The 25,328-nt window shown below is 58.1% G+C and overlaps 1 protein-coding gene across 1 annotated transcript in view; it reads left to right on the forward strand.

Annotated features, from left to right (window-relative positions):
• Positions 1–345: 345 nt before the first annotated feature.
• Positions 346–25,328, forward strand: part of SPEG (striated muscle enriched protein kinase) — a 55,400-nt gene continuing 30,417 nt past the window's right edge. Inside the window, exons 1-6 of the mRNA XM_065880341.1 lie at positions 346–724; positions 10,057–10,146; positions 10,229–10,565; positions 13,651–14,954; positions 16,756–16,899; positions 17,243–17,425. Of these exons, the coding sequence (XP_065736413.1) occupies positions 346–724; positions 10,057–10,146; positions 10,229–10,565; positions 13,651–14,954; positions 16,756–16,899; positions 17,243–17,425 (2,437 nt within the window). The remainder of the gene's footprint in view (positions 725–10,056; positions 10,147–10,228; positions 10,566–13,650; positions 14,955–16,755; positions 16,900–17,242; positions 17,426–25,328) is intronic.

Here is a 25,328-nt window from a genome sequence, read left to right on the forward strand (position 1 = left end):
CACGGGAGGGGGCTTGGAACACGTCCTCGGGCACCCCGTTAAGCCAAGGCGGGCGATGGGGGCTCCTAGAGGGGGAGAAGGAGCAGAGTGGAGTCCAAATCCCCTTCTCTGCTGCCCCCTCCCTCCACAGCTCCCTCGGCAACCCGAGCCGGGGGGCCTAAAAATAGCCCCCGAGGCGCAACCGCGGCCGCCCTGGTGACCTTCTGGGTAGCACAGGCCGAAGGCGGGCGGGCAGCAGGAAGGCAGGGCGCCGGTACCCCAGGACTCATCTCCCTGGGCAACATCCCCCGGGTGGCCCAGTGGCCGTCCGGTTCCAGCGTCCCCCCAGCCCAACTCACAGAGACCATGCAGAAAGCCCGGGGCACGCGAGGCGAGGACGCCGGCACGAGGGCACCCCCCAGCCCCGGGGTGCCCCCGAAGAGGGCCAAAGTGGGGGCCGGCGGAAGGGCGGGGGCCGGGGCGCCAGTCTTCCTGCGGCCCCTGAAGGACGCGGCGGTGTCTGCGGGCAGCGACGTGCAGCTCCGGGTGGTGGTGAGCGGGACGCCCCAGCCCAGCCTCAGCTGGTTCCGGGATGGGCAGCTCCTGCCCGCGCCGGCCCCTGAGCCCAGCTGCCTGTGGCTGCGGAGCTGCGGGGCGCGGGATGCCGGAGTGTACAGCTGCAGGGCGCAGAACCAGCGGGGCCAGGCCTCCTGCGAGGCTGTTCTCACAGTGCTGCAGGTCGGAGGTAATGGGGAGGTGGGGGCCAAGCCTGGCAGGGAGGGCCGCCCACAGGTAGAGAAGGGGTACCTGGGCCACACCGGGGAGGTACCTGTTCATCCAGCCTTCTTCCCGCATTTCTGGCTTCTCAGCTGTGCTGACCCAGGAGTGCCCATCAAGAGGAACGTGCAGGGAAAGGGGTGTCAAGGTAGAGAGGCTCCCCACAGAAGGTCAGAGGTTAAGGGTCAGCATTTGGTAAACAAAGCCTGAGCCCTACGCAGGCGTTTCTGGGAATTCCATAGTGGGAACCCTCCTAGCTTCCCTGTAGAGGGAGGCTTCCTGGGAAAATTGTTTTCATCGGCTCTGATAATTTAGACTGGAGACTCCTAATCAGCCTCTTACAGGTGTGCGCATGTCTGAAGGATGAGGCCAGCTCCCCTGGTGTGCTGCGATGTTGAGGGGATGGGTCAGAACCCCTCACAGTCCATTGCTAGGGCAGGCTGGTGTGGTCAGCACCAGGCCGGTTGGAGGAGGCCAGTGGGTGGACAAGTACGAACAGGGTGCAGAGCATCAGGGAGTAGAGCTAGGGCTGGGGGCTCCTAGGCATGTATGGAGGTGAGTGCTTGAAAATCCACATGCAAGCACGCCCGTGTGCATGTACCTGTGCACGTACGGGCTGTGCGGGGGTCTGGTGGTACCAGCAGTTGAGAGGTTTGTGGAGTTGGTATAGAAAGTGCATGGGCCGTGTGTGTCTGAAGTTCAGAGGGCATGGAAGGGGGATGCTTAGGCCAGTGTTGGGGCCCCAGCCTGTGTGTGTGAAGGGGTGGATTATGCCCGCATCCTGGGCCAGAAGGGGAGGGGTACAAGACTGGGCCTGGTGCTCAGGGTCCTGCTAGGACAGATGTGGGTGCAGGCCAGGGTGGAATCTCCTTGGGTCAGTGTTTGGGCTTCCTTTTTGACTTCCTCAGCCCCAAGCCAGTTCTTCTCTAGGCTGAAGACAGAGCCTCAGCAGACTGAGTCTTAAGAAATAGAATGCTGGGCTTCCCTGGTGGCCCAGTGGTTGAGAGTCCGCCTGCCGATGCAGGGGACGCGGGTTCGTGCCCCAGTCCGGGAAGATCCCACGTGCCGCGGAGCGGCTGGGCCCGTAAGCCATGGCCGCCGAGCCTGCACGTCCAGAGCCTGTGCTCCGCAACGGGAGAGGCCACAACAGTGAGAGGCCCGCGTACCGCAAAAAAAAAAAAAAGAAAGAAAGAAAGAAACAGAATTCTGAGGAAGTGGGCTGCAGCTGGAGGAGATGGCAAAGAGCTTGGGGTCACTGAGTCTGTCCTGGATATTTTCAAGAGGGAATTCTCACTCCAGCTGGGTAGTGTCATATAGGGTACATCCTTGGGGGCTTAGGGGGAGGCATACCATGCCACCCGGGTTACAGTGGGACTTGGGGGCTCTAGCATCCTGAAGGAACTCAAAACCTGGAGGGAAAAGAAGGCCGCAGGGTGCAGCTGTGTCAGGAGCTGGAGCAGGGGTTCAGCCTCCCTCTGTCAGCATCTCCACTGTCTCTCTAGCCCCACCCTGCCCACCTTCTTCTTCAATGACACAGAGGACCAAGGCTGGCTCCTCTTGGCTGCCTTCGCACTTGGCCAGGTAAAGGCTTTCCTTGCACCCTTCTGGGGTCAGGGGCTGGGGCCCATCCTGGCAGAGCTCTGAGCTGGGGAAGGATTGGACTCCTTGGGGGTCTTTGCTCTGATGCCCTCGGGGGCAAAGGGGACTGAAAATAGAACATAAATAAAAGCACAATAGATAGATTGATGAGAATACAAGTTGGAGGAGAGAGATATTGGGCAGAGAGAGGAAGCGCTGAGAAGGAGCTTGGTGTCATAATGTTTGTTTAGAGTCAGAAAGGACCACAGAGAACCGCAGGTGCAAAGGCTGCCTTTTACAGGTGAGGACACTGTGGTCCAGAGCAGAGGGAGAGGCCATCACTAGCTAACTAGCTGAAAGACAAACAGCTAGTTGTGTCCATCCTAGAACTCAGAACCCAGTCCTTTTGGCTTGGGCTCTGGAGGCATTTTACCTCTTAAGTGCTGGAGGGAGGAGAGAGAAAAGGAAAGGGGAGCTGTCCATTGTATGGAGAGTAGCCCAGCCCTGGCCTTTCTGAAGATGAGAGGCTCCTAGCCTGTTCTTGTCCCCCAAAGTGGGGAGAGTGACATTATGCTAGAGCTCCCCAGACCCTCTGTAATCCGGGTGGCATGGTCGGCAGAGCTGAGCCCTGGCTGGGCATACCTAGCCAGAGGCCGGGAGGACGGTCTCCAGGCTGCTCTGGTAGAACAGCATGTTTGAAAGGCTGGGGTGAGGAAAAGACCCTGGGTGCTGCGGGACTGGACTGGGGGGCCTTTTGCCAGTCATGTTAAAACAAGAAGAGGGTTGGGCTGCAGCAAGTCACATTTGAGAACTTTTTCATGCTGGTAAAATCTTTGCCCCAAGAGCAGGTTTATAATTATGATTAATTGGTAATAATTCTTAGTAGTATCGATAATTCATAATAATACGAATAGCTACTATGCCGCTGTGTGGTAGGCAATATGCTATTGTATCCTTTGATATATCATTTAAGTCCCACAGCCACCCTAGGGAAACTGAGGCCCAGAGGGATTAAATGAAGCATCTTGGTTGTACTGATAGGAGGTGGCAAGGCAGGGATGGAAGCCTGGGTCTGTCCCACTGCAAAGAACCACATGCTTAACTACTATGCCCCTCCAACATGATTGGCAAGGGAGGGGCTTTGCTTTGGTGATGTTGGGGGACTGACTGGGTGAGTCTGTCTTCCTCTTCTTCCTATTGCCCGCCCTCCACCAGTCCCTGCCTAGTGACAGGTCCTGGTCAAGGTCAGTTGGGCAGGCAGCTCAGCATTGCTCAGACTTACTCATGGAAAACTTTCTTGGTTGGGATCAACAGCAGGAGGACTTCAGGGTTCTCGAGGAAGTCCAGCCAAGACCTGGCTACAGAGGGAAGAAGGCTGTATCCTGGCTGGGATTGCTGTCTGGCTCGGCAAGACAGGGTGATGCTAAGGTTCCTGGCACTCCTGAAGCCTGAGATGTTAGCTCAGGGATAGAGGGATATTGGCATGGCTTGGGGAGGCTGGGGCCTTGAGGAGACAAGAGGGCTGCAGGCAGGAGAGTTTGGAGGATGGGAAACAGGAGGGTGGGATTTGGGGTGCAGAAATGAGGAAAGACCAGAAAGAGTGAAGATGGCAGAGATGCAGGATACTTGCAGAATATGTCACATGTGTAAAGCACCCTATCTCATTTTGGTATTTAAACTTCTAAGCCCCAGGTTACTCTTATGACCATTATATGTAGAAGAAAACTGGGGTTCAAAGAGGGAATTTACCCCAGGTCACATGGCTAGTGAGGTGGCAGGACCAGATCTGAAAGCTGGGTCTCCGGGTCTAGGTCCACAGTGCCTGTCCTCAGAAAGAGAAGTGTGGGAAGACTGAGGCAGGGATCTGTCATCCTGACCATCCTTCTGTCAATATCCCCAAAGCCATCTTCTGCCTCAATCTCCAAGATAGGCAGGCATGCTTCTCTCTCAAAACATCAGGCTCCCACTTGCATGGGCTAAGGAGCCATGTGCCAATCAAGTAACCAGAGCAGGCGCCACCATTAAAGCTTGGGGCATGTGTGACCGGAGCAGGAGGCCCGCACTGAAGGATGGGGGGTAAGGAGGAGAGAGCACAGCCAAGGGAGGGCCCAAGCTGACAATGCTCACCGTGTTTGGCAGTTGGAAGTCTCATAGCCAGGGCCTGGGAGACCCTGGTGCCAATCAGAAGGGCCAAAGGTCAACAGACGGTAGTGAACCATGCAGGGGACTCGAAGGCATGGAGAGGAGAGATTAGAGAGAAGGAGAGAAGGCCAATTAGCAAAAGAAAGGTGGTGAACACACCAGGAACTGCATGCGGGTAGATTCTGCAGTGTCATCTTTTTCACCTACAGTGTGGAATGTCCGGATGAAAAGCCAGGAGGAAACTAGTATGGAGTTGGGAACGGGTATTTAGAGTGGCCCCCTTCATTCATGCCAAGCCCTAATTAGGGAGAGGAGGAGGGGCCAGAGAGGGAGCAGTGAGGAGTCCTGGGAGGGAAGAAAGGGAAGAACAGAGAGCGCATGAAGTTAGCCAAAGCCCGTGCAGGAGAACTTTCCTGAAGCTAAGGCAGGCCCTCCCTGGAAGATCCCGAGTGGAAAGCAAGACTGTCACTTCTCCAGTTTCTGGAAAAGGGTCTGCGTCAGAACAGAGGCGGAAGGCTGGAGAATGAGCGGCTCCGGGAAGATTTACAGTCCCCATCCCCCCATCCCCATCCTGTCCACCGGCAGCTCTGTCGCCCCTTCCCATGTGTATTGAGTGCCCACCGTGTGCCAGTCACTGTGCTAGGTGCTTGAGATTTATAAGTGGGGGGGCGGGAGGGGGAAGACCAAAATTCTTGTCCTCCTAGAGATGACATTCTAGGGAGGGGACACAGCTTATATGCAATAAACAATAAATATGTGAAAATGATATAGTATGTCAGAAATACAGAGCTGGGTAAGCAGGAGGAAGGAAGGGAGAAGACTAAAGCAAGGCAGGGAGAGAGGGGAGCGGGGGTCTGGCTCAGAGGAGGGTCTGTGTGAGAGATGAGGCACGGCATAACGACGGGTTTTCTCTGGTTAAGGAGAAATGCTGGTGGGGCAGAAGTTGGAAGTCTGGTGTGGGGAAATGGCGGGGGAGCCCAGCTGCCCAGCCTTCGAGGGACATGGGACATTCTGGGGCCAGCTGGGGCCCCGAGAGCATGCCCCAGGCTGGCCTATGTGGGTGAGCAGTGCAGGCCCAGAGCAGGAACCCAGAATCTCATGGGCCTCTCCTCGGCGCAGCTGTCCCGTCACTCACGCCTGCTGCCCATTGGTTATTTTTGCTATGGAATGTGCCAGCCCCTCGGATTCTCCTGGGCAACAGGGGCTCAAGTTACTCCCTCTCCTCACTCAGCTCCCCCATCTGTGAGTGGGTGTGTTTGGGGGTGGGCAGGGAAAGCACCTGTGTGAGTCCAGGGTCCTCTGGTTGCAGCTGATGTGGACATGCACATGTACCCTCTCATTGCACGTCCTGTGCGTGTGTCTGTAGGTGCAACCTCTGCTTCCGGGGGTCTGGGAAACAGGACCACCTGTAGGCACTGAGATTGTACAAGACATGACCTAACACTTTAAAGGGCCACAAACTCAAATAACTTCAGGAGCCAAGTAGAAACTGAAAAGGAGCGAGCTGCAGTTGTCAGCAGCTGAATTTGAGCGTGTTTGCCGTGCAAAATACTGGGCAGGCTGAACAGAACTCCTCAGTTGGCTGTGTATTTACTTTGGACCCATGCTTTAAAGAAAAAAGTTAGGCGTCCCACTGACCAATCAGCACGTGAGGCTTTATGAGACAGTGGTCAGTAACTCAGTCACAGTGCCTGGGTTAGAATCCTGGTCTCGCAATTACCGGCTCTGTGACCTTGGGCAAGTAACTTCTCTGTGCCTCCGTGCACAGATTAAATGAGTTTATTTATATCAAGTGCCTAGGATATTGCTCAGTACATACTAAGCATGCTGTCAGCATTAACGATGATGACTTAGTAGTCACATCTCAGAAACCAGATTGGCATTACTTGTGCAGGCTGGGGGGGGAATTTGGATCTGGGGACCCATGGAGGCACAGAACCTGTGTGGCTTTGGCTAAGTGATAGGACTTCTCTGAGCCTTAGTCACTTATCAGTTAAATGGAGTCAGTTACATGTTCATAAGGGTTTCAAGCTCACCGTCTTGTTGTCAATAAGGTAACGTTTATAAAGTGCCTGGCATTTAATAAATGCTTAAGAAACTTAGTTATAATGATTGTTGGGGCGGGTAGTTTTGTGTGGGCAACATATGCATGGTACCAAATGAGAGGAGGACAAAGAAAATTTGGTGAGTGTGCTCACCTGTGAATGAGAAGGTGGGTTATATGTGTGAATAATAGAAGCATCTCTGGGCACCTTAGCTCGTGTGTGTGTGTGTGTGTGTGTGTGTGTGTGTGTGCGCGCCCGCGCGCCAAGATGCACAAAGTACCTATCATCACGGAACTCGAGGGCCCTTTCTGGCTTTCCTAAGCAGCCTGGGGGGATTCGCATTCTGGGTACATGTCACTACGAGGATCCTTGCCCTGTGTATGATCTGAGCGCCCCCGCCCGGCGCCACTGCCCTGCGGCGTGTTGGGTACTGCCTAGAAAGGCGGACGCGTGCGCATGTTTGTGGAGTGAGCCAGTGGAGATGCGGCTGACCTTCCGGAGCAGCCCCGCGGGAGGCGGGTGGGGGTGGCGTGGACGCCGCGTTGGGCGGCCAATGAGAGAGTGGCCCGAACTCTCCTAGGGGCCACTGCACCCCTTTCTGTGCCTCAGTTTCCCCAAGTGCCGATGCGGGGCGGGGGGGCCGCGAGGCAGGTGATCGTCGCCCCAGGGGACGCAGGGTAGCAGGCGAGGGAAGGGGCGTCCGGTGGGGGGGGTGCGGGCTGGCGGGGGAAGGGCCGGCTCCGGCCGCAGCCGCCACCGCCGCCGCCGCCGTCGCTGCCGCCTTCCCCCCGCCTGGGCTCCCGCGGCCCCGAGGCTCCTTCCGCCACCGGCGCCGGCCCCCGCCCGCTCCCCGCCTGCTCCCCGCCTCGCCCCCGGCCCCGCCTCCGACTCCGCCCCGCCCCCGCCCGTCCCCTCCTCGCCCGGCCGCCGGCCCGGCCCCCTCCCCCGCCATGAAGAAGCTGTGGGTGAAGAAGCGTTTCCAGGTGAGGGCTCTGGGGGCGGGCGGCGCAGGGAGGGGGCAGGAAGGGCTGGGCGCCCCGGAGGGAGGGCGGGTCGCCGCGGCCGGGCCCGGGGAGGGGGCGCCGGAGCCGCGCCTGCCCAACCCCGGTTCCCGAGGCCGCGGGCCGGGCGCGCTCCGGGGGGCTCCCCAGCCTGCGTCAGGCCCCTCCCATCGCCCAAGCGCAGACCCCTTCAGCGCCCGCGACCCCCGCGACCACCGGGTAGGCCCCCGCAGCAGCCCTCGGCGTGGAGCGCCCACGGGCTTCTGTGCCACCTCTCGTCTCTGTCCAACCCCTGGCCCCCGCCTGGCTCTCCCCAGCCCCCAACTCCGGAGCCTTCCATCTTCCGGTGCTCCTGAAAGCACCGCGCAGGGATCTGCGCTGAGCTCAATGCATTCCCCAAGCCCTGCCCCGTCCTCCGCGGACCCGGGCCTCCTTTCTGCTTTCGTGAGGCTCTGGCCCTTTGGGGGATCTTGCCCTCTGCCCCTTCATCACCCTCCTTTGCCCTCTTGTCACCTATCCCAGATGTCTGTCCTTGCCCCAGCAGGAATCTGTGTCCTGGTCCCTCCATCTCTCAGTCATCCAAGCATGTTCCCCCCACCCACCTCAGTCTCTTCCTTCACATCAGTCAGCCTCTGTCTCTGGGGGGTGTCGCTCAGGTCCCCAGTCCTCTGTCCAGCTTTTGGCCCTTAGTCCTCTCTCCTTCCTCCCCGCTCTTCCCCAGAGGCATGCTGGAGCTCCAGCCGGGAGGGCTGACAGGCAAGGAAGAGTGGAGACATTCCATACAGGGGAAGCTAGCTGCCCGGGGTCTCTTCCACTTCCCCCACCCACATTGGCCCCTGGAATGACTTTCTGTTTGATATAGAGGTTTGGACGAGAGGTATAGGGAGGTCAGGAGCAAGTCTTCCCCTCAACAACTCATTCTGGCTTTTCTCTTTCAGAAAACCGGCCACTCCCGCCGGGCCTTTGGCCGACTCACCCATGGTGCGTGGACCATGAGCTGCCTGCTGTAACCCATGAGCACTCCTCCTCTTGGTTCATGTCCCTTCATGAGGCACCCAGGCCTTGAAGATGGCCCATGAGATGTGGGACCCCCCACATGCCCACACTCACCCACTCACCCAAGAAGGCCCCTTGCAGCTGAGAGAGGGCCTAGCGATGGGGGTGAGGGGTTAGCTGGCACACCCCATCATGGGCCTGGGCTTACTGTTCTCCATCTGTGGGCCCTGTGGGTATGAGTTCAGTGCCATGCTCCTATAACCAGTACACGGCTTCTGCTTGTTGTGGCACCCGGGGAGAAACTGAGGCACAGAACCTGATAGAATTTGGGGAAGTTAAAAAATGTGCCCAGGAAACTTTGCTCCTAGCCTGACTACATTTCTGAGGACCATTCAGCAGTAGAAGAGAGAGATCGGGAAGAGGGTGTCTGTCACAGCATGACGCAGAACAGATGGGGAGGTTCGTCTGAAAGGAGAGGTCACATGTGGATGCACAATGCAGATACTGTAATAGAGCGTGGGCCTGACCCTTAATGGGGGGCCTGGGTCTGTGGCTGGGCCGAGCACAAGTAGGTGTGTGTATGCGTGTCCATGTGTGTGTGTGGCCAGTGGGAGCACCAGTGAAAGTGCCAAGGATGCCAGATCGCTTGGGTAGTTAGTTGAAGAATCTGCCGAAGCACCTGGGCTCCCCAGTGCGGGGCCCCGTGGAGCCTGCAGGCAGTCAGTGAATGAGAGATGCTCTGCCATTCCCAGGTGTCTCCCTCCCCCGACTTCCATCCCAACAGGGCAGCTCTGGGCACTGGGTAGCCTCATGGCCCCTCTGTCCTGCCTGCCCACCGTGCCCTACCCCACAAACCCTCTGATAACAGTCTGTCCATGTCTCTCTCCTGCTGCTCCTATGGAAGCGAAGTTTTCCGCTCCTGCAGAAAGCAAAGTTACGGTAGGAAACTGGCTCCTGCCCTGGCCCTCCACTTCCCCACTTCCCTGCGCGACCCCGGCCTCTCCTCACCCTGCCTCAGCTGAACCCTGATGTGTTCCGGCTGGTTTGGGGTGGAGGACAGGCTCACCCTGCGGTTGGTCGAGTGCCCTGACAGTACGACTCTGAGGTGACTCCCCTTTGTTCCTGGGGTGCCAGGACCCAGAATTTAGAGCCTTGGAACCTAGGACCTTATTATTTGGGGGGCTGCACAGGAACTTAAGTTATCACTGACAGAGGAGGAGGGAGAGGGGCTGCAGCCCCGCAGTCCATTAAGTGGCCGGGAGGGGGTACTGTAGGTAGCTTTGAGCGCACCACCAAGAAGGCAAGGGTGAGTAGCCAGGGCCCCAGAGATGGAGCCAGGGGACTGGCATGGGAGGGGTTACCCTGCGCCTCTCAGGATGGGCAGCGGGATGTGGGGAGAAAAGTGGGGAAGGAGATAGATGCTAGAAGCCCTGCTGGTGGCGATACGGAGCCTCCTGTGGGGGAGGCAGGAGGTGACAGAGGGAAGAGTTGGAGTCGGAGGGAGGGAGCCCTGCCCACACAGACCCCTTCTGCTCCAGACTCGGAGACGGGCGAGGATGACATCAGCGACGTGCAGGGGACCCAGCGCCTGGAGCTTCGGGATGACGGGGCCTTCAGCACCCCAACGGGTGAGCTCTCTGGGGCGCTCACAGAGCCGGCAGGCGGCCTTCCCACAGGAGGTGCCTCACTTCACTGTGCTCCTTTCTCTAGGGGGCTCCGACACGCTGGTGGGCACCTCCCTGGACACACCCCCGACCTCCGTGACAGGCACCTCAGAGGAGCAAGTGAGCTGGTGGGGCAGCGGGCAGACGGTCCTGGAACAGGAAGCGGGCAGCAGGGGTGGCACCCGCCGCCACCTGGGCAGCCCAAGGCAAGCACAGGCAACCGGGGCCGGGCCACGGCACCTGGGGGTGGAGCCGCTGGTACGGGCGTCTCGAGCTAATCTGGTGGGCGCAAGCTGGGGGTCAGAGGATAGCCTTTCGGTGGCCAGTGACCTGTACGGCAGCGCATTCAGCCTGTACAGAGGACGGGCGCTCTCGATCCACGTGTAAGTAATGGCCTCACCTGGGCCCGCACTGTCCCACCTTACCATGCCGTCCTGCACTGCCCCTCACTGCTCGTCAGCCTCCACCCCCCCATCCCCTGCACCATCCAACCCTCTGTGCACTTCTCCACCCCCCCCACCCCGACTGCTTCCACTCCTGGCCCCAGCCACCCACTCTTGTCTTCCCACACGGCTCCATCCTCTCCTGTGCCGTCACCACCCACACCCTCCTGCTGCCACCTGTCCTGGCTCACTGTGCCATCTCCATGGTCTCGTGGACCCCTCTCTGCCTTCCTCGTCTCCTCCAAAATCTCCACTCTCCCGGGGGCCCTCTCCTGCCTCGCCCATTCAGGCTCCAGTTGTCCCCAGGCTCCCCCCCACCAGGGGCCCCCTCCGTGCCTGCTGTCTCAGCAGCTGCTGCCTTTTCATCTCTCTGCACATTCCTGTTCCCATGTGGGCCTTTTTCTGGGAGGAACTGAACCTTTCCGCACGGCAGCTCCCGGGAGAGCAGGAGGGAGCAAAAGAACACAACCAGGAGACAGAAGCGAGCGAGGCGGTCAGGGGGTAGTTGGGGCCAGGGGCCTGGGAAAGCAGGGGGATGTGAGGTGCGTGGAAGGCAGGGGGCTGGGGCAGGGAGGAATGGCGATGGCGGGGGCCTAGGGTGGAGGCAGAGGGCTGGAGTGATGGAGGTGGCGGCATGTAAGGATCTTGCGGGAGACGCCCAAGGGTGGGGTTGAAGGTTGTCCTGGTAGGCGGCGGTGAGGAGCAGAGGCGTTGGAGGCATTGGAGCCATTTTTGGAGATCTGAGGCTGGCAAATAGGAGGGAGTGCTATGGTAGAAGAGGGGAGTGGCTGATGAGAGAGGTATTAGGGGGCATTTGGGAGCTGACGGGGGGCCTGATTCGTGATGGGTATGGGTGTGTGTGGGAGGTACCATCATGGAGGAGAAAGAAGGGGCCTGGTGGGGGGAGGTGTTTGTGAGAGTGGCTGAGCTTGCTAGTGGTAGGCAGGGGAGAGGTCTCGGGCAGGCGCAGGGGAGGCACCCTTGCTTTATCTGGTTGGCGTTAGCCGGGCACTCCCGTGCCCTGGACTTACCTTTTCCTTCCCTGCCTTTCTTTGCCAGGCCCCAGCCTGAGCCTGGAGTTGCTATGGCAACTTCGGAGGAACCCATTTCCTTAGTGATATCTGTGGTACAGAGGCTGGCCTAGAGCTCGAAACTGCCGGCAACAGGCCTCCTCTGCTGTCCCCAATTTCTCTCCATGCCTCACCCAGTTCCCAGAGGCCATTCCTCAGGGACTTTGTTGTCCCTCCCCCAGAGTAGACTCTGCCTCCCTGTAGGTGGCTGGCTGAGGTTCTGCTCCCTAGGGCACTCTGGATTGCATCCCCGCCCCCCATCAGAGGTGAGGTCTGCAGTGTAGGTGGCTGACCCGGGTAGTTTAAAACACTCGGGCATCCCTAGAACTTCTGCTCTTGGCCAGTACCGTACCATTTCTCCTCCCTTCTGTGCCCCCAAAATCCCATTTTTCAGGGAACAAGGGCTCAGAAGCCAGACTACCTGGGTTTCAACCTAGCACCAGCCATTTACTACTGGCTGTGTCACCTTAGTAAGGCACTTCACCTCTTTAAGCCTGTTTCTTCATCTGTAAATGGAGATAACAGTCCTATCGCAAAGGACTGTTGTGAGGATTAAATGACTCAATGCATTTTAAGCATTCAGTACATGCCTGACACATGATAAGTACTCAGTGAGCCACTTCATAAGTTTTTTTGTTTTATAAATTTATTTATTTATTTTTGGCTGCATTGGGGTCTTCGTTGCTGCACGCAGGCTTTCTCTAGTTGGCGGCGAGTGGGGGCTAGTCTTCCTTGCGGTGTGCAGGCTTCTCACTGCGGTGGCTTCTCTTGTTGCGGAGCACGGGCTCTAGGTGCGCGGGCTTCAGTAGTTGTGACTCGCAGGCTCTAGAGCACAGGCTCAGTAGTTGTGGCACACAGGCTTAGTTGCTCCGCGGCATGTGGGATCTTCCCGGACCAGGGCTCGAACCCGTGCCCCCTGCATTGGCAGGTGGATTCTTAACCACTGCGCCACCAGGGAAGTCCCCATAAGTTTTCCTTAAGCTGTCTCTTATGTGTTAGGTATGATGCTAATATCTCAGATTCCTTTTCTTGCTAATTTCTATGCTTGATGTGCCCCTAAGAGTCCAGATGGGGGAAACTGAAGCCCAGCTCTTGGGCATCAAAGCTCTGCAGGTGAGAGGGGCACTCTGGGCTGACCAGCTCCTTCCCTCCTCCTCTTCTCCCACACCCACTGTTCAGGGCCACGCAATAGTTATTCGGGAGCTGACTTATTTCGGAGCACACCCCTCTGGCGAGTTTCTGTGTTTCTTAGGGGGGTTTCCAAGGGCTCAAGGTAACTTTCCCAGGGACAGGACAAAGTCAAAGCCCTGTACTGAGGGCAGATTTATCAAAGGGAACAGGAACCTGGGTTTCTCACTCCAGGGACCCCAACTGCCTGCCACCTGCTGTTAGCACTGCTGAGGGGCTCAGGTCTGAGGAGGTACTAGGCAATCTCAGGGATAAGGGCATTGCTCCTGGAAAGCTTATGCCTGTTCTTCCAGGGGCACGGTGAAGGGGGTATGTCCTGCTGAGGATGGGCAGGGCTGTGGGGGCCAGCTGGGGGCAGGAATGAGTGGGAGGCTGCATTCCTGAGAGGGCCCCTCCCCATCCAGCCCTCCTGCCTTCCCTCACCCACTTCATCCTTCGGGTCCTAAGCCTCATTCTTTTCTCTCCCACCATTCAGTTCTGTTTCTGCTGTTTCCCAGCTTCTGGGGCTGGGGGGAGGGGGCTGGCCAGAGCCCCTGGGACTGAGTCTGTACCTGGACCCAGCCACCAGCCCAATCTTCCGGCGCCAGAGCTGCCAGCCTCTCCCCAGCACCTGCTCTGGCTGTGCCTTCCTCTTGGGGGGGGGGGGGCTGGCCCATGTCACCCCCAAGCCTTCCCAGCATGCCCACCACCCGATTCCTGTCACGACCTGAAGGTCTAGGAGGGGAGGCCCCCTGAATCTTCTGCCCCTCTTCGTCTTGGTCCTGCAGCAGTCTCCCTCAGAGCGGACTGCACAGGGAGGAGCCTGACCTTCAGCCTCAGCCGGCCAGCGAAGCCCCCAGTCGCCCGGCCCTCCCGCCTCCCTCCAAATCCGCGCTGCTGCGCCCACCGTCCCCTCGGGTGGGTAAGCGGCCCCCACCGGGACCCGGAGCCCAGCCCCCAGCCCCCCCGCAACCGCCCCACCGACGCACCCGGGAGCCGGTGCCGCCCGAGGACGCCACCGCCGAAGAAGAGAAGCGAGGGAAAAAGTCCAAGTCTTCGGGGCCCTCGCTAGCGGGCCCAGCGGAGTCCCGGCCCCAGACGCCCCTGAGCGAGGCCTCGGGCCGCCAGTCGGCGCTGGGCCTTTCGCCGAGGCTGGTGCGCGCCGGCTCCCGCATCCTGGACAAGCTGCAGTTCTTCGAGGAGCGCCGGCGCAGCCTGGAGCGCAGCGACTCACCGCCGGCGCCCCTGCGGCCCTGGGTGCCCCTGCGCAAGGCCCGCTCGCTAGAGCAGCCCAAGTCCGAGGGCGGCGGGCCGTGGGGCACGCCCGGGGCCTCGCAGGAGGAGCTGCGAGCGCCGGCGGGCAGCGTGGCCGAGCAGCGACGCCTGTTCCGGCAGAAGGCAGCCTCCCTGGACGAGCGCACGCGGCAGCGCAGCCGGGCCTCTGACCTCGAGCTGCGCCTCGCCCAGGAGCTGGGCCGCATCCGCCGCTCTGCGTCGCGGGAGGAGCTGGTGCGCTCGCACAAGTCCCTGCGCGCCACGTTGCAGCGCGCTCCGTCCCCTCGAGAGCCCGGCGAGCCGCCACTCTTCTCCCAGCCCTCCATCCCCAAGACCCCGCGGGCCTTGAGCCCCGCCGCCGCCCAGCCGCCCCCTCCCAGTGTCGCGGGGAAGCCCGGGGATGAGCCAGGGAGGCCCCGGAGCCGCGGGCCAGCGGGCAGGACGGAGCCAGGGGAAGGCCCGCAGCAGGAGGTTAGGCGTCGGGACCAGTTTCCGCTGACCCGGGGCAGAGCCATCCAGGAGTGCCGGAGCCCCGTGCCGTCCCCGGCCGCCGATCTCCCCGAGACCAGGACGAAAGCGCCCCCGGGTCGGAAGCGGGAGCCCCCGCCACAGGCCGTGCGCTTCCTGCCCTGGGCCACGCCGGGCCAGGAGGGCGCTGCTGTGCCCCAGACCTTGGAGAAGAACAGGGCGGGGCCTGAGGCCGAGAAGAGGCTGCGCAGAGGGCCGGAGGAGGACGGCCCTTGGGGGGCCTGGGACCGCCGAGGGGCCCGCAGCCAGGGCAGAGGTCGCCGGGCCCGGCCCACCTCGCCTGAGCTCGGTAAGGCCTCGGGGAGGGTAGAAGAGGTGCTGAGACTGGGTGGGGAGCGCGTCTGGGAAGAGCGAGGCTGCTAGGCAGCTGCAAGGGTGTGGTTTCCCAGGGTAGGCATGGACCTAGGTTCGAGTTTGAGTGAAGGATTGTGAAGGCCCCTTGTGTATAACCTGCCCGCTGGTGACAGTGTGAGAGTGTTTTGTTGGAGGCTGGGCGGAGCCGAGGTGTGAGTAGAGACCTGGTGCCCAATGTTTGCTATAGGCCCCCTGAGTCCAGTGGCCTGCTGGCCCTAACGGTGGACCTAATGGTCGGGGGAGGTACTGTGGGAACCTAAGGAGCCCCTCCACCCCCCACCCCTCTGTGGGGGAAGAGACAGAAGCCTGTCTCAATAAATAATTGGTCATGTCCCTATTACAGGTGAGCTTTGGGCCAGCCAGTTCTCAATATTTACCTTCCCATCCCGGCACCATGTCCTGACCTATCATAGATGTTGAGATCTGACCCAGCCTGCCTTCTAGCCGCCTCCTCTCTCCCATCTTTGAGTCCCTGCGTGGCTGAGCTGACTGTGTGTTGTCCCTCAGTCTTCCCGTGGGTGGTGGCCAATAGCCAGAATGCCCCTGCTGCCCCTAACTCTGCCTAACTGAACATCAACTTGGGGCCATTCCTGGAGCGAGACAGAGGAAGCCGTCCTTCACTGGCTCCCACCTCAGCTGCTTTCTCAGGCCAGATACCTCCACCCCCTGCTCCTAGGACGCCCTGTCAGTGTCTCTTTCAGTGCCTATACCACCCCTGGTTGTTTTTTTTATCACGTTATTTTTCGTTTTAGTATTACTGTCTCAGAATCTTTAGAGATGATCAGGAATCTGTTCATGATCCTGCTAGCCACATCGTTACATATCCACAGACATGTCCCAGGCCTTGTATTAACTGGGCACTTAGGGATGTTACTTTATTTTAATCTGTATGTTAGCTCTGCAAGGTGTTGGGTGTTATTTATCAGCTCCATCTTACAGATAAAACTGAGGCACAGAGCTTATCTAATTTGCCCAAGGTTATGTAGTCAGAAAACAGCATAATTGGGATCCTCTCTGTTCTTTTGGCTACATACGCTGTGCTTTAATCTAGCTTATAGAATGTCAGAATTAGAAAATACCCAAAGAAATCCACAACAGTGGAGTTTTATGATCTCTTTGTGTGTACAAGCTTCCCGTAAGCAGGGACTGTGTCTTATTTCCTGTTGTGTCCCTGGTACCTGTACAGAGTAAGCAGTAAGTGCAGTGTTACTGTTTGATGAAGGAACACGATCTAAGCTGATCTTCGTGAGTCCTCTCAGATGGCTGCCGGAAGCACCGGCCACTCCCTCTTTTGAATCCAGCGGCATCACTAGTTTGATAGCTCATCACGTGTTGCCCTGTGACACTGTCATTGCTCAAGTCTTGGTTTGCTGTTGGCAGCTTGTGAAGTCTTGCGCCCCTGAGAGCACCTTACACAGGGCCTGATCTACCATCCCTGATGACTGATTTGTGTAAAGACATACACAGCACAGTCCCTGTCTTCCTCCAGAAACCAGCACTCTGACTGTGGCTGAAATTGAGCAGCCAAACCATTGTAGAGTCCAGGCCGCCCTGTCCCGTTTAAGAACTCCCTTCTGTCTTCCTTTCTTTCCTGTCTCAGGACATTCAGGAGAGAGACCCTTTGCTCCCTAACCCTTGCCTTCTAGAAGCCCCTCTCTCTGGGTTTGCCCTCTCTCCCCCTGAGTTATCCCCACAGGGATCGTGTCCCCTTACCCTGTCACCCATGTCTCCGGCAGAGTCTTCGGATGACTCCTATGTGTCTGCTGGAGAGGAGCCCCTGGAGGCTCCAGCCTTTGAGATCCCCCTGCAGAATGCGGAGGTGGCCCCAGGGGCGGATGTGCTGCTCAAATGTATTGTCACCGCCAACCCCCCACCCCAAGGTGAGCCCTAGGCCTGGGGCCAGGCTAAGATTGAGAGAGGGAGGGGAGATCCCCCCTCCCTACCCCCCACCCCAGTCCTCAGAGGGCGGGGTAGGGTGGGTGAAGAGGGGAGACCATCTGCTCCATGGGGCTGGCTGGACTCCTCTGTGTGTGTGTGTTAGGGGAGCTTCTCCAGAATCCCTTGAGAGAGGGGAGGGCAGGCTTGGGCTTCTGTGACTGAGGGGCATTCCTCGGGTTTCCCTAGGGTGGGAGAGGAGTGCCATGGGCTCTGTGTGGGGTGGGGCGAGCCCTAGGGGGCCCCTTTGGGCAACGGCAACCTAGTTATCCCGCTGCTTCCGCACAGTGTCCTGGCAGAAGGATGGGTCCTCGCTGCGCAGTGATGGCCGCCTTCTCGTTCGAGCCGAAGGCGAACGGCACACCCTGTTGCTGCGCGAGGCCCGGGCGGCCGACTCAGGGAGCTATACAGCTACTGCCACCAACGAGCTGGGCCAGGCCAGCTGTGCTGCTGTGCTGGCCGTGAGACCTGGTAGGGAGCCCGCGGGCCCTGGGGCCGGGTGGGGTGAGCAGTGACCCTTCCCATTCCTAGCCTGGAGCTTGGGCTCTCAACCAGTGTGCAGTCTCTTCTCGTGTGTTGGCTGCTCTGGTGGAAGCATTTTAAATGGCCCTGGCTTCAGGGCAGGGGCCAAGTTCCCAGGGCACACACCAGATGGGCCAACTCATGAAGTCATTGAAATTTGTCTTTAGCATCATCTAAATGCCATCCTCCCATGGCATTTTCCTGATCAGGGTCCTGTGGAGAAAGCAAATTATTCTTGAGTCTCAGAGAAAAAGAGTCTCCCAGCTCAAAAGGCTTAAAAGCCATCAGGAGTCTTCTGAGGCCATTTCCTGTCTAGAACGGTCACCCTCCCCACCCCCACCCCCGCAGTAAGAAGAGATGCTTTTAAGTGCCACAGCCCTCCCCCGCTCCCTTGCTCCTCCTGTTGAACCCAGAGCCCTAAAGAAGGTGCACCTGAGAGCGCCTTTCGGGAGGTGGCCGTGGCTGAGGATACCTCGTTTTCTATTTTTATGAAAGTCCTTTCTGGGTGTCGGACTGCTTCCTTTGGATTTAAGCCCACTTTATTTCAGGTTGAGGAGTGGTGTCAGTGTGCATGGCCAGTTCAAGTCATTCAGGTTGCTGGGCCTGACAAGGTGCTAGCCCTGGGCGGGGAGTGGCGGGGGGGGGATAGGTGAGGCTGGGTAGGGGGTGTTCCAGAAGGAAGAGTCGTAGACTCAACCCTTACGGATATTATCACTGGGTAAGGAACTTAGATCAGAGGACCTGGGTTGGCGGACAGTGCAGGGCAGATGAACCCAGTGCCTAGAACAGCCAAGTGGTCGGTCAGTGTTGTGGGATGCCGGACTGAGAGACATCAGAGCCCTGAAGGGGCCTGGGAATTAGATGGGCAGCGGGTGGGGCTGGGCATGCCTGGAGAGGGAACAGCACGCACTGTTCTGTCCGCTTTCACTCAGTGCTGCAGGAGACAAGATAACAGAGCCCAATCTGCTGTGGTCCTGGGGCCTCCGCACCTTCACGATTGGGGAGTTCTTGGTGGCATCTGACCTGAGTCCCAGTCCTGCATTAGATCCTTCGGGCCGCACGTGTCTGGCTCTGCAGAACTGCAGGTCTCCCTCTTCCTTAGCTTATGTGCACCTCCCAGGAGCCCGTGTGTTAGGCTTTCTCCTTCTCCTCACCCCTCCCGCCACGCTGAATCATACCCATCCCTCCACTGCATGCTTCTGTCCTTCCATCACCTCTGGGATCTGCCTTCTGACTCAGCTCCCAGCTCCCCTTAGGTGGCTCGGACCTGGCTCCAGGACTCTGGTCAATACCTGGCTTGGGCTGAGACTTGGCACGGGGTTGTGAGCGGGTTGCCCCAATACTGGCTTGGGGCCGTTCGGGAGCCTTTTAAGGTTGGGAAGGAGGCTTGGGCAAGGCAGCTGTCCGCACTTGACTGGGAGTTCTGCATTCGCCACGCAGAAGCTCCCTGCACTTCAGTTTCCTCATTTGTAAACCAGAGATAATTATACCGTCCTTACGCATGAAAGCAAATGTGTGAACGAGCTTTATGAACTGTAAAACCGTAGACAAATGTTAGTTGTTAGCGTCATTAAGGGGTGGTGTACACAGGAGCATGGGTTTCCACGAGGCTGCTGGGAAACTGCTTCTTCCTCTTCTGCCCTTTCTTCAGACTGTCTGTGCCTTGGGGACTCCTCCCCTGCCCTTGCCAGGCCTGCAGTCCCTCCATATTTCCCAGTTCCTGGGTCTTCAGCCCATCACAGCATCTCTGTGCCTCCTCCACCCTGGGGAGCCAGAAAGCTTCATCACGGTAGTCAGCTGTACCAGACATTGCAGCCAGGGAACAGCTTCTGTAAGTCAGGCTGGCTGGAGGGCCCCAGGGCTTGAGGGGCAGGCATGTGAGTCTAGATTTGGCTGTCGTGGAAAAAGCAGATTTTCTTACCCTACAAGGCACTGTTTGGTCCAAAGCAGCTGGACGGAGGCCAGTGGACCCAGAGAGCAGCAGAAATGGGTGGAACTGGTGGGTGGCACAGACTTTAGGCAAGGGAGGGGGCAGGCCTGGAGTCTGTCGGGAGTGAGGGGGCGGAGCAAGGGAAGGGTGTGTGCTCCGTGGCTGGGAGTGGAGCGGGTTGGGGGAGGGAGTGTATAGAGTCTTGTGGGAAGAGGCCTCCCGGAACCACCTCCCTTTCTTGCTCCTCACGGCCCCCCCTGCTAACCAGGGCTGGCTTCCCAGTGACCTCTCGGGGTTCCCCCCTCAACAGGACAAGCTTTTGAGATCCCACAGATCTCAGTTCCTGGTTGGGAACTTCAGGAACAGGGAGAACTGAAGAGGTAGTTCCCTGGGTGCTGCGATTTGGGGGGCAGAGCCTGTCTTCACTGCCTCTAACAGCCCCACCCCAGCCCTGGCTCCCTCCCAGCCTGCTCTACCCCACTGGTAAACTCTGCGGAGACTATGGTCATGCTCCCAAAGGGGGTGTGTGGATTGGGGCGGGGGCTTGGGGAGTGTGGGAGGTGTGCTTAACCAAAGCTAAGCATTCTCAGTGCTGCCCGCATCCATCACACAAGCCTTTAGTGAGCACCCATTGGGTGCTGAGTGCTACATCTCTAAGTAGTTTCTTGTGTTTGGAGAGTGCCAGATACTTTTTTCCAAACCCTTTCACATTTCTTCTCTTACTTGAGCTGCACCGCACCATATATACCCCTTGGAGAGGGACATCTCAGCTAGTAATATTACCATTTTACAGATGGGAAGATGAAAGCATAAAGTGACAGAGTTAGCACAAGGCCAGCAGCCTTTACTGAGCATCTATAATCTGCCTGAGAATGTTAGAAGCAACAGGTGATGTAGGGTGATGGAAGCAGATAAACTTAGTATGGATGGCAGAATAAGAGGACATGACCCTTTAGCAATTGCGGCGTGCTTCGTGCGTATCAGGCCCTGTATTGGTTGGGTTATCACATTTAATCCCCCACTGGGAGGTAGCCTTTATTATCACGCCCATGTTACAGATGAGGAAGCTGAGACTTGGAAAGCTTTAGCAAATTACTCCAGAGCATCACTGGTCATAGAACCGGTGATAGAAATGTTCTTACGTGCACTAAAAGGGTAGCCACTGGCTACACGTGGCCGGCCATTGAGTACATGAAGTGCGGCTGGTGTGACTGAAGAGCTGACTTTTCCATTTTATTTTAGTTAAAGTGCACTGAAATAGTCTAAGGAAGCTGGTGGCTACCCTGTTGGGGTGCTCAGCTCTAGGAGCGGAGGCCACTGGGAGGCCGGGTCATAAAATGAAGCCCTGTCCCTGGGTCTCCCAAACCTGTACTCCTAACTACTGTGCTGTACCATCCCTTTTCCCACTACTCTGAAAGGGCTCAGGGTTAAGGTAGAATTGCGAGCCTGAGCTCCTGGGGCAGGGGGTGGAGAGGCAGAGACTATCGATGCCCTCTGTGGGTGGGTCAGCCTGGGGGGAGGGTTCTTCTCCTTCCTCTCTGAGTCCCCACCTTCCCCGTGGCTCTGGTCCTGCTTTGTTTCCCTGAGTGCCTGGTGTGCCCATGCTTGGCTCACCCCCACCGCAGGCTCTGGTCAGGAGTAGGGGGAATATAGGGGATTCGTGCACCCGGGCCTCCATCCTGCTGCCTTCAGTCCTCCCCTCAGGCACAGGTCTCATATATTTGAGCCCAAGGTTCTAGAATTTTCCAGCTGAGACCTTGACTTCTATACTTCCCCTCAGCTGACCACTGGGTTCTCATCTACAAAGCAAGGGTCATTGTAACTCCTGGGCTACTTCCTTGATAAGATTTGTGAGGCTCTGTGGGGCTAATGATTTAGCTAAGGACATTTTGGCCAGAGGATGAGGTTTAACAAAGCTCATTCTGGTCCCACCTATAGGACCAACACCACCATAACAGAAAAGAGGTGGTTTATTGGAGGTCATGAGTATAAAAGGAAAGGAAGAAGAAATCACGGCACCAACATCTGCCCCCCTCTTTTCCTGGCCCTGGTCTTGGCCGGCTGCTGCAGAATTACAGGTTTTCCCTTGGGAAGGCAGGGAAATGCCCTTTTGTCCATCCTCGCTGGGGGTTTGGACAGCATCTAAGAAACCAGTGTGATCCCTTGACCCGACTCAGCCCTCCCTTCCCACTCCTGTCTACCAGAAGCAGGTCGGCCCCAATCGGTGCCCTCCCCCAAGGCTGTTACCTCAGAATGGGGGTCCTCACGCACAGCTGTCATAAGAATGAGGGTGGGGAATTCCCTGGCAGTCCAGTGGTTAGAACTCAGCGCTTTCACTGCCGAGGGCCTGGGTTCCATCCCTGGTCGGATAACTAAGATCCTGCAAGCTGTGTGGTAAGGCCAAAAAAAAAAAGAAAAAGAAGAATGGGGACCTAATCTATCATGGGTGCCAGTTTATCTAAACGTGCAGGAACCCCAAGTGACACACGTAGGGAGTTAACCACTTCCATGGCTAGGTCAGGCTGCCCAGGTGAAATGCTCTCTGCTTCGTTGTCCATTTTAAGCCAAAACGGAAACATTCTCAGCACAGCCCTTCTCCTTTTCCAAGGGGAGATACTCACGGCAGCACCTGCGGAAATTCCCAGCTGCAGGCCAGCCCTGTGCATTCTTTTCCCTCACTTCCGTGGTGGGATTGCACAGCAGACATATATAGAAATCCTGAGACGGTGCGTGTGGAGAGCCGGCTGTGAACCGCCAGACCATTTATGTACATGCTGTGAACCTCCAGCACGTTACTCCTTCCTCAGAAACCTCACGGAGCTCCCCTTTGCCTTCAGAGTGAAGGCCACACTCCTGGCCTTGACCACCTGGACCTGAGGATGACCCAAGGGTGGCTGGAGGCACCTGCTCCAACACTCCATGTCCACTTCTTTCTTGTTTACCCGGTTCTGAGCCAGAAGGTTGAGCTACAGTTCTCTGCACACGCTTTCTGCCTTTGAGCATTTGCTCAAATGGTTTCCTCTGGAAAATGGAAACCTGCTTTTTCCTGCTTAAACCAAACTCTTAATTCTAATACCACCCTTCCATCAGTTTTCCCTTCTTCCCTGAGCCAAAAGCAATGTCCTGCTCTCTGTACATGTCTGGCCCTTATCTGCCCCTCTCTTGCCACCTTAATTCGTGCTTGCTGTTAGAGTCGTGTGTGTATCTGGTTTGTCATCCCAACCAGCCAGAAGGTTCCTGAGGACATCACTGTGTCTTCACCCCTGCAGCCCTTCCAGCCATACCTGAGGCCCTCCTGGACAGTCGGGCTGAGTGGACCGCAGGGACTGTGTGTGAGGTGGCAATGGGGGTAGAGACTTTCACAAGGCCCTGGAAAAACCTGGGTCCCATGCAGAGGCTGGGCAGGACTTGCATCTGCAAAGGGTAACGAGGATCTGCCTGAGAGTGGAGGTTGGGATGGCAGAGGAGACCACAGAGTAGTGGTCCTCGAAGTGTGGTCCCCAGACCAGGAGCGTCGTCAGCACCTTGGGAATGCGTTCGAGATACGTGATAGCAGCCCCAGCCGGACCTACTGGATCAGAAACTCGGGGGCTGGGGCCCAGCGAGCCGTGATTTAAGGAGCACTCCATGCGATTCTGGTGCCAGGTGAACTCTGTGTAGCACTGCCGTGAGGCAGGGACCTTGCGCCAGGTGGGCGGCCAGGTGGTCAGTGCGAAGCATGTGGGCTGTGGAGCCAGGCCTCCAAGGTTCGGAGCCTGGCCTTGAAGTTTGTTAGCTGAGTGAGGTGAGACTTAGTGATACTACCTTTTTGGGTTGTCCTCCTCCCATGAGGGTCCCAGGGGTCCCTAAACTTTTGTGTGCATAAGAATCACCCTGGGGGGTGCCCTTTAACAAATTTCCCATGTTTCTTCAGGTCACAGTAAGGCCCAGAAATTTATAGTTTAAACAGGCTCCCAGGTTGTCCTGATGTGGGTGGTTCAGGGACGACTCTGAGAAACCCTGATGTAGAGGGTCCTGTGTGACGCCTTTCATGCAGGTGGCTGTGACTATATCCATCCTGGGGACACCTTAGGGGATGTTGAGATGCACTGGTCTTCCCAACTTGTGGGCTTCCCAACTTGTGGGCTCCCCAATGCCATTATTTTCATTAAATGAATCTGACCTGGAAGCAGTGTTGAAAGGCGAGAGAAGGTCACAGAGTGTGTAGGGGCAGCACATGGCAGGCATATGTGCTATCTTAGATTTGGGGGGCACTTGTTGCCGTCTCCTTGGCTGGTGTAACTGTGTTTCCCACAGTGAGAGCCAGGCTTGTGGGTGGAGCAGGGCTGGGATATAGGGACAGAGATGGTTTTGGCAGTGGGGCCAGTGAAAAGTCGGGTGGCACCAAGGCCTGGTTTGGAGCCCCAGAGGCTCTGCGAGCTGGAGACAAATCCTTGATCAGCCTCCTTGTTCTTGCAGTTCTGGGGGTACAGAGGGGTGAGGGGCCACTGCCTTGTTTTGAAGAGGCCGAGTTATGACTCCTTTGGAGCCTGAACGTCCTGCCTGGGCTGCTCTGACTGTTCCCCTCTCTAAGGGGCTTGAGGACTCTTGAATCACTTGGTCCCCTGATGCCCCTAGGGTGCTGTTCCCCCAGACACCACCAGGGGTCTCTGGCTGCTTGCAAACCCTGCCCATCCAGCTCTAATCTGCGCAGTCCCTCCCTGGGCCCTTGAGCTGCTTCAGTGCTGTGCAACCTGGAAGTGACCCCAGAGGGGGAGGGAGTGCCTTCCTCCAGGGACCGTGCCGGTGATCTCAGCATCAGCTAGTGGCCCAGCCCGGAGCAGAGGCCCATCAAGTGCCATCCTGACTTCCCTTTCCAGCCCCATGTCAGGACAGACGACCTGAATGGTGCCCCCGCCGCCCCCGCCCCCGCCCTTCTTCACTGGGAGTGTTGGGAAACACGGGTCACAGCTTGGGAATGTGGCCCTGGGGCATGGGTGATAGGAGGCGGGAGAAGGCCATGTGACCTCTCCTCAGCGGCTCCCCTGCTCTGCTGCTCTTCTCCAAGCCCCATCGCCACCAAGCCCAGATGGGTGCTAGTTGTGAGGGGTCACTGAGGGGAGCAGCCCTCATCCTCCTGACTGTTGGCTCTGGTGGGGCTGACGGGGTGGGGGAGCGTTGCCAACAGGTCCCTGGTAGAGCCTGTAGGAGGGGGGTTGGGTGCAGACCCAGGAACCGGGCCGGGGGTGGGGGGAGGTCTGCTGGGCCAAAGCTGCCATGGCAGGAACGGGGAGGCAGAGGTGGGATTCCGGGCCCCTCGAGTTGAGGGGCCAGCCTCTCTGGGAAGGAGGCCGAACAGCTCTCTGATTCTCAGCACCCGAGTAGACAGGGTATGGCCCTGCACCAGAGTATTTGAGGCTTGTTGGTGTGGATTGCAGCATCAGGGATCTTGGCCGTTTGGTCAGGGAAAGGGGCACCGCAGGGGCCATTTGTCGTCAGTACCTCCTCTGGTGGACACATCAAAACAAATGGGTCAGTGCGAGCATGTTGACCGCTGCAGTGAAGTGCCACCCCCATCTTCCTTCCCCCGGGGACTGAGGCCCCCGTCCTTTGAGTGGAGGTGCCACTGAGGGGGCTTTGTTTGTCAGGGTTCAGGAGCTGTAAGGAGAGAAAAGGCAGATCCCGCTGCTTGGGAGTGAGCAGGGTGGCTAAATACAGCTGGCTGCTCTGCCCCTCCCCTCCCCTCCCCTCCCCCTCCACTCCAGGGCCCAGGCTGCCTGTGGCCTCGCAGGCACCACCTCCCCAGCCAGCTGCCTGCCTGCCGCCCAGCCTGTCCCAGCCTGGCCAGCCCTCACCTCCTCCTTCCCTTCCTCGGGCTCCTTCCCCTCCCCCAGGACCTCGTGCAGAGCCTCAGCAGAGTGAGCGGGGCCAGGCAGGCTGGGC

The sequence above is a fragment of the Phocoena phocoena genome, chromosome 7, assembly GCF_963924675.1.
Source record: "Phocoena phocoena chromosome 7, mPhoPho1.1, whole genome shotgun sequence".
In the NCBI taxonomy this organism is placed as follows: domain Eukaryota; kingdom Metazoa; phylum Chordata; class Mammalia; order Artiodactyla; family Phocoenidae; genus Phocoena; species Phocoena phocoena.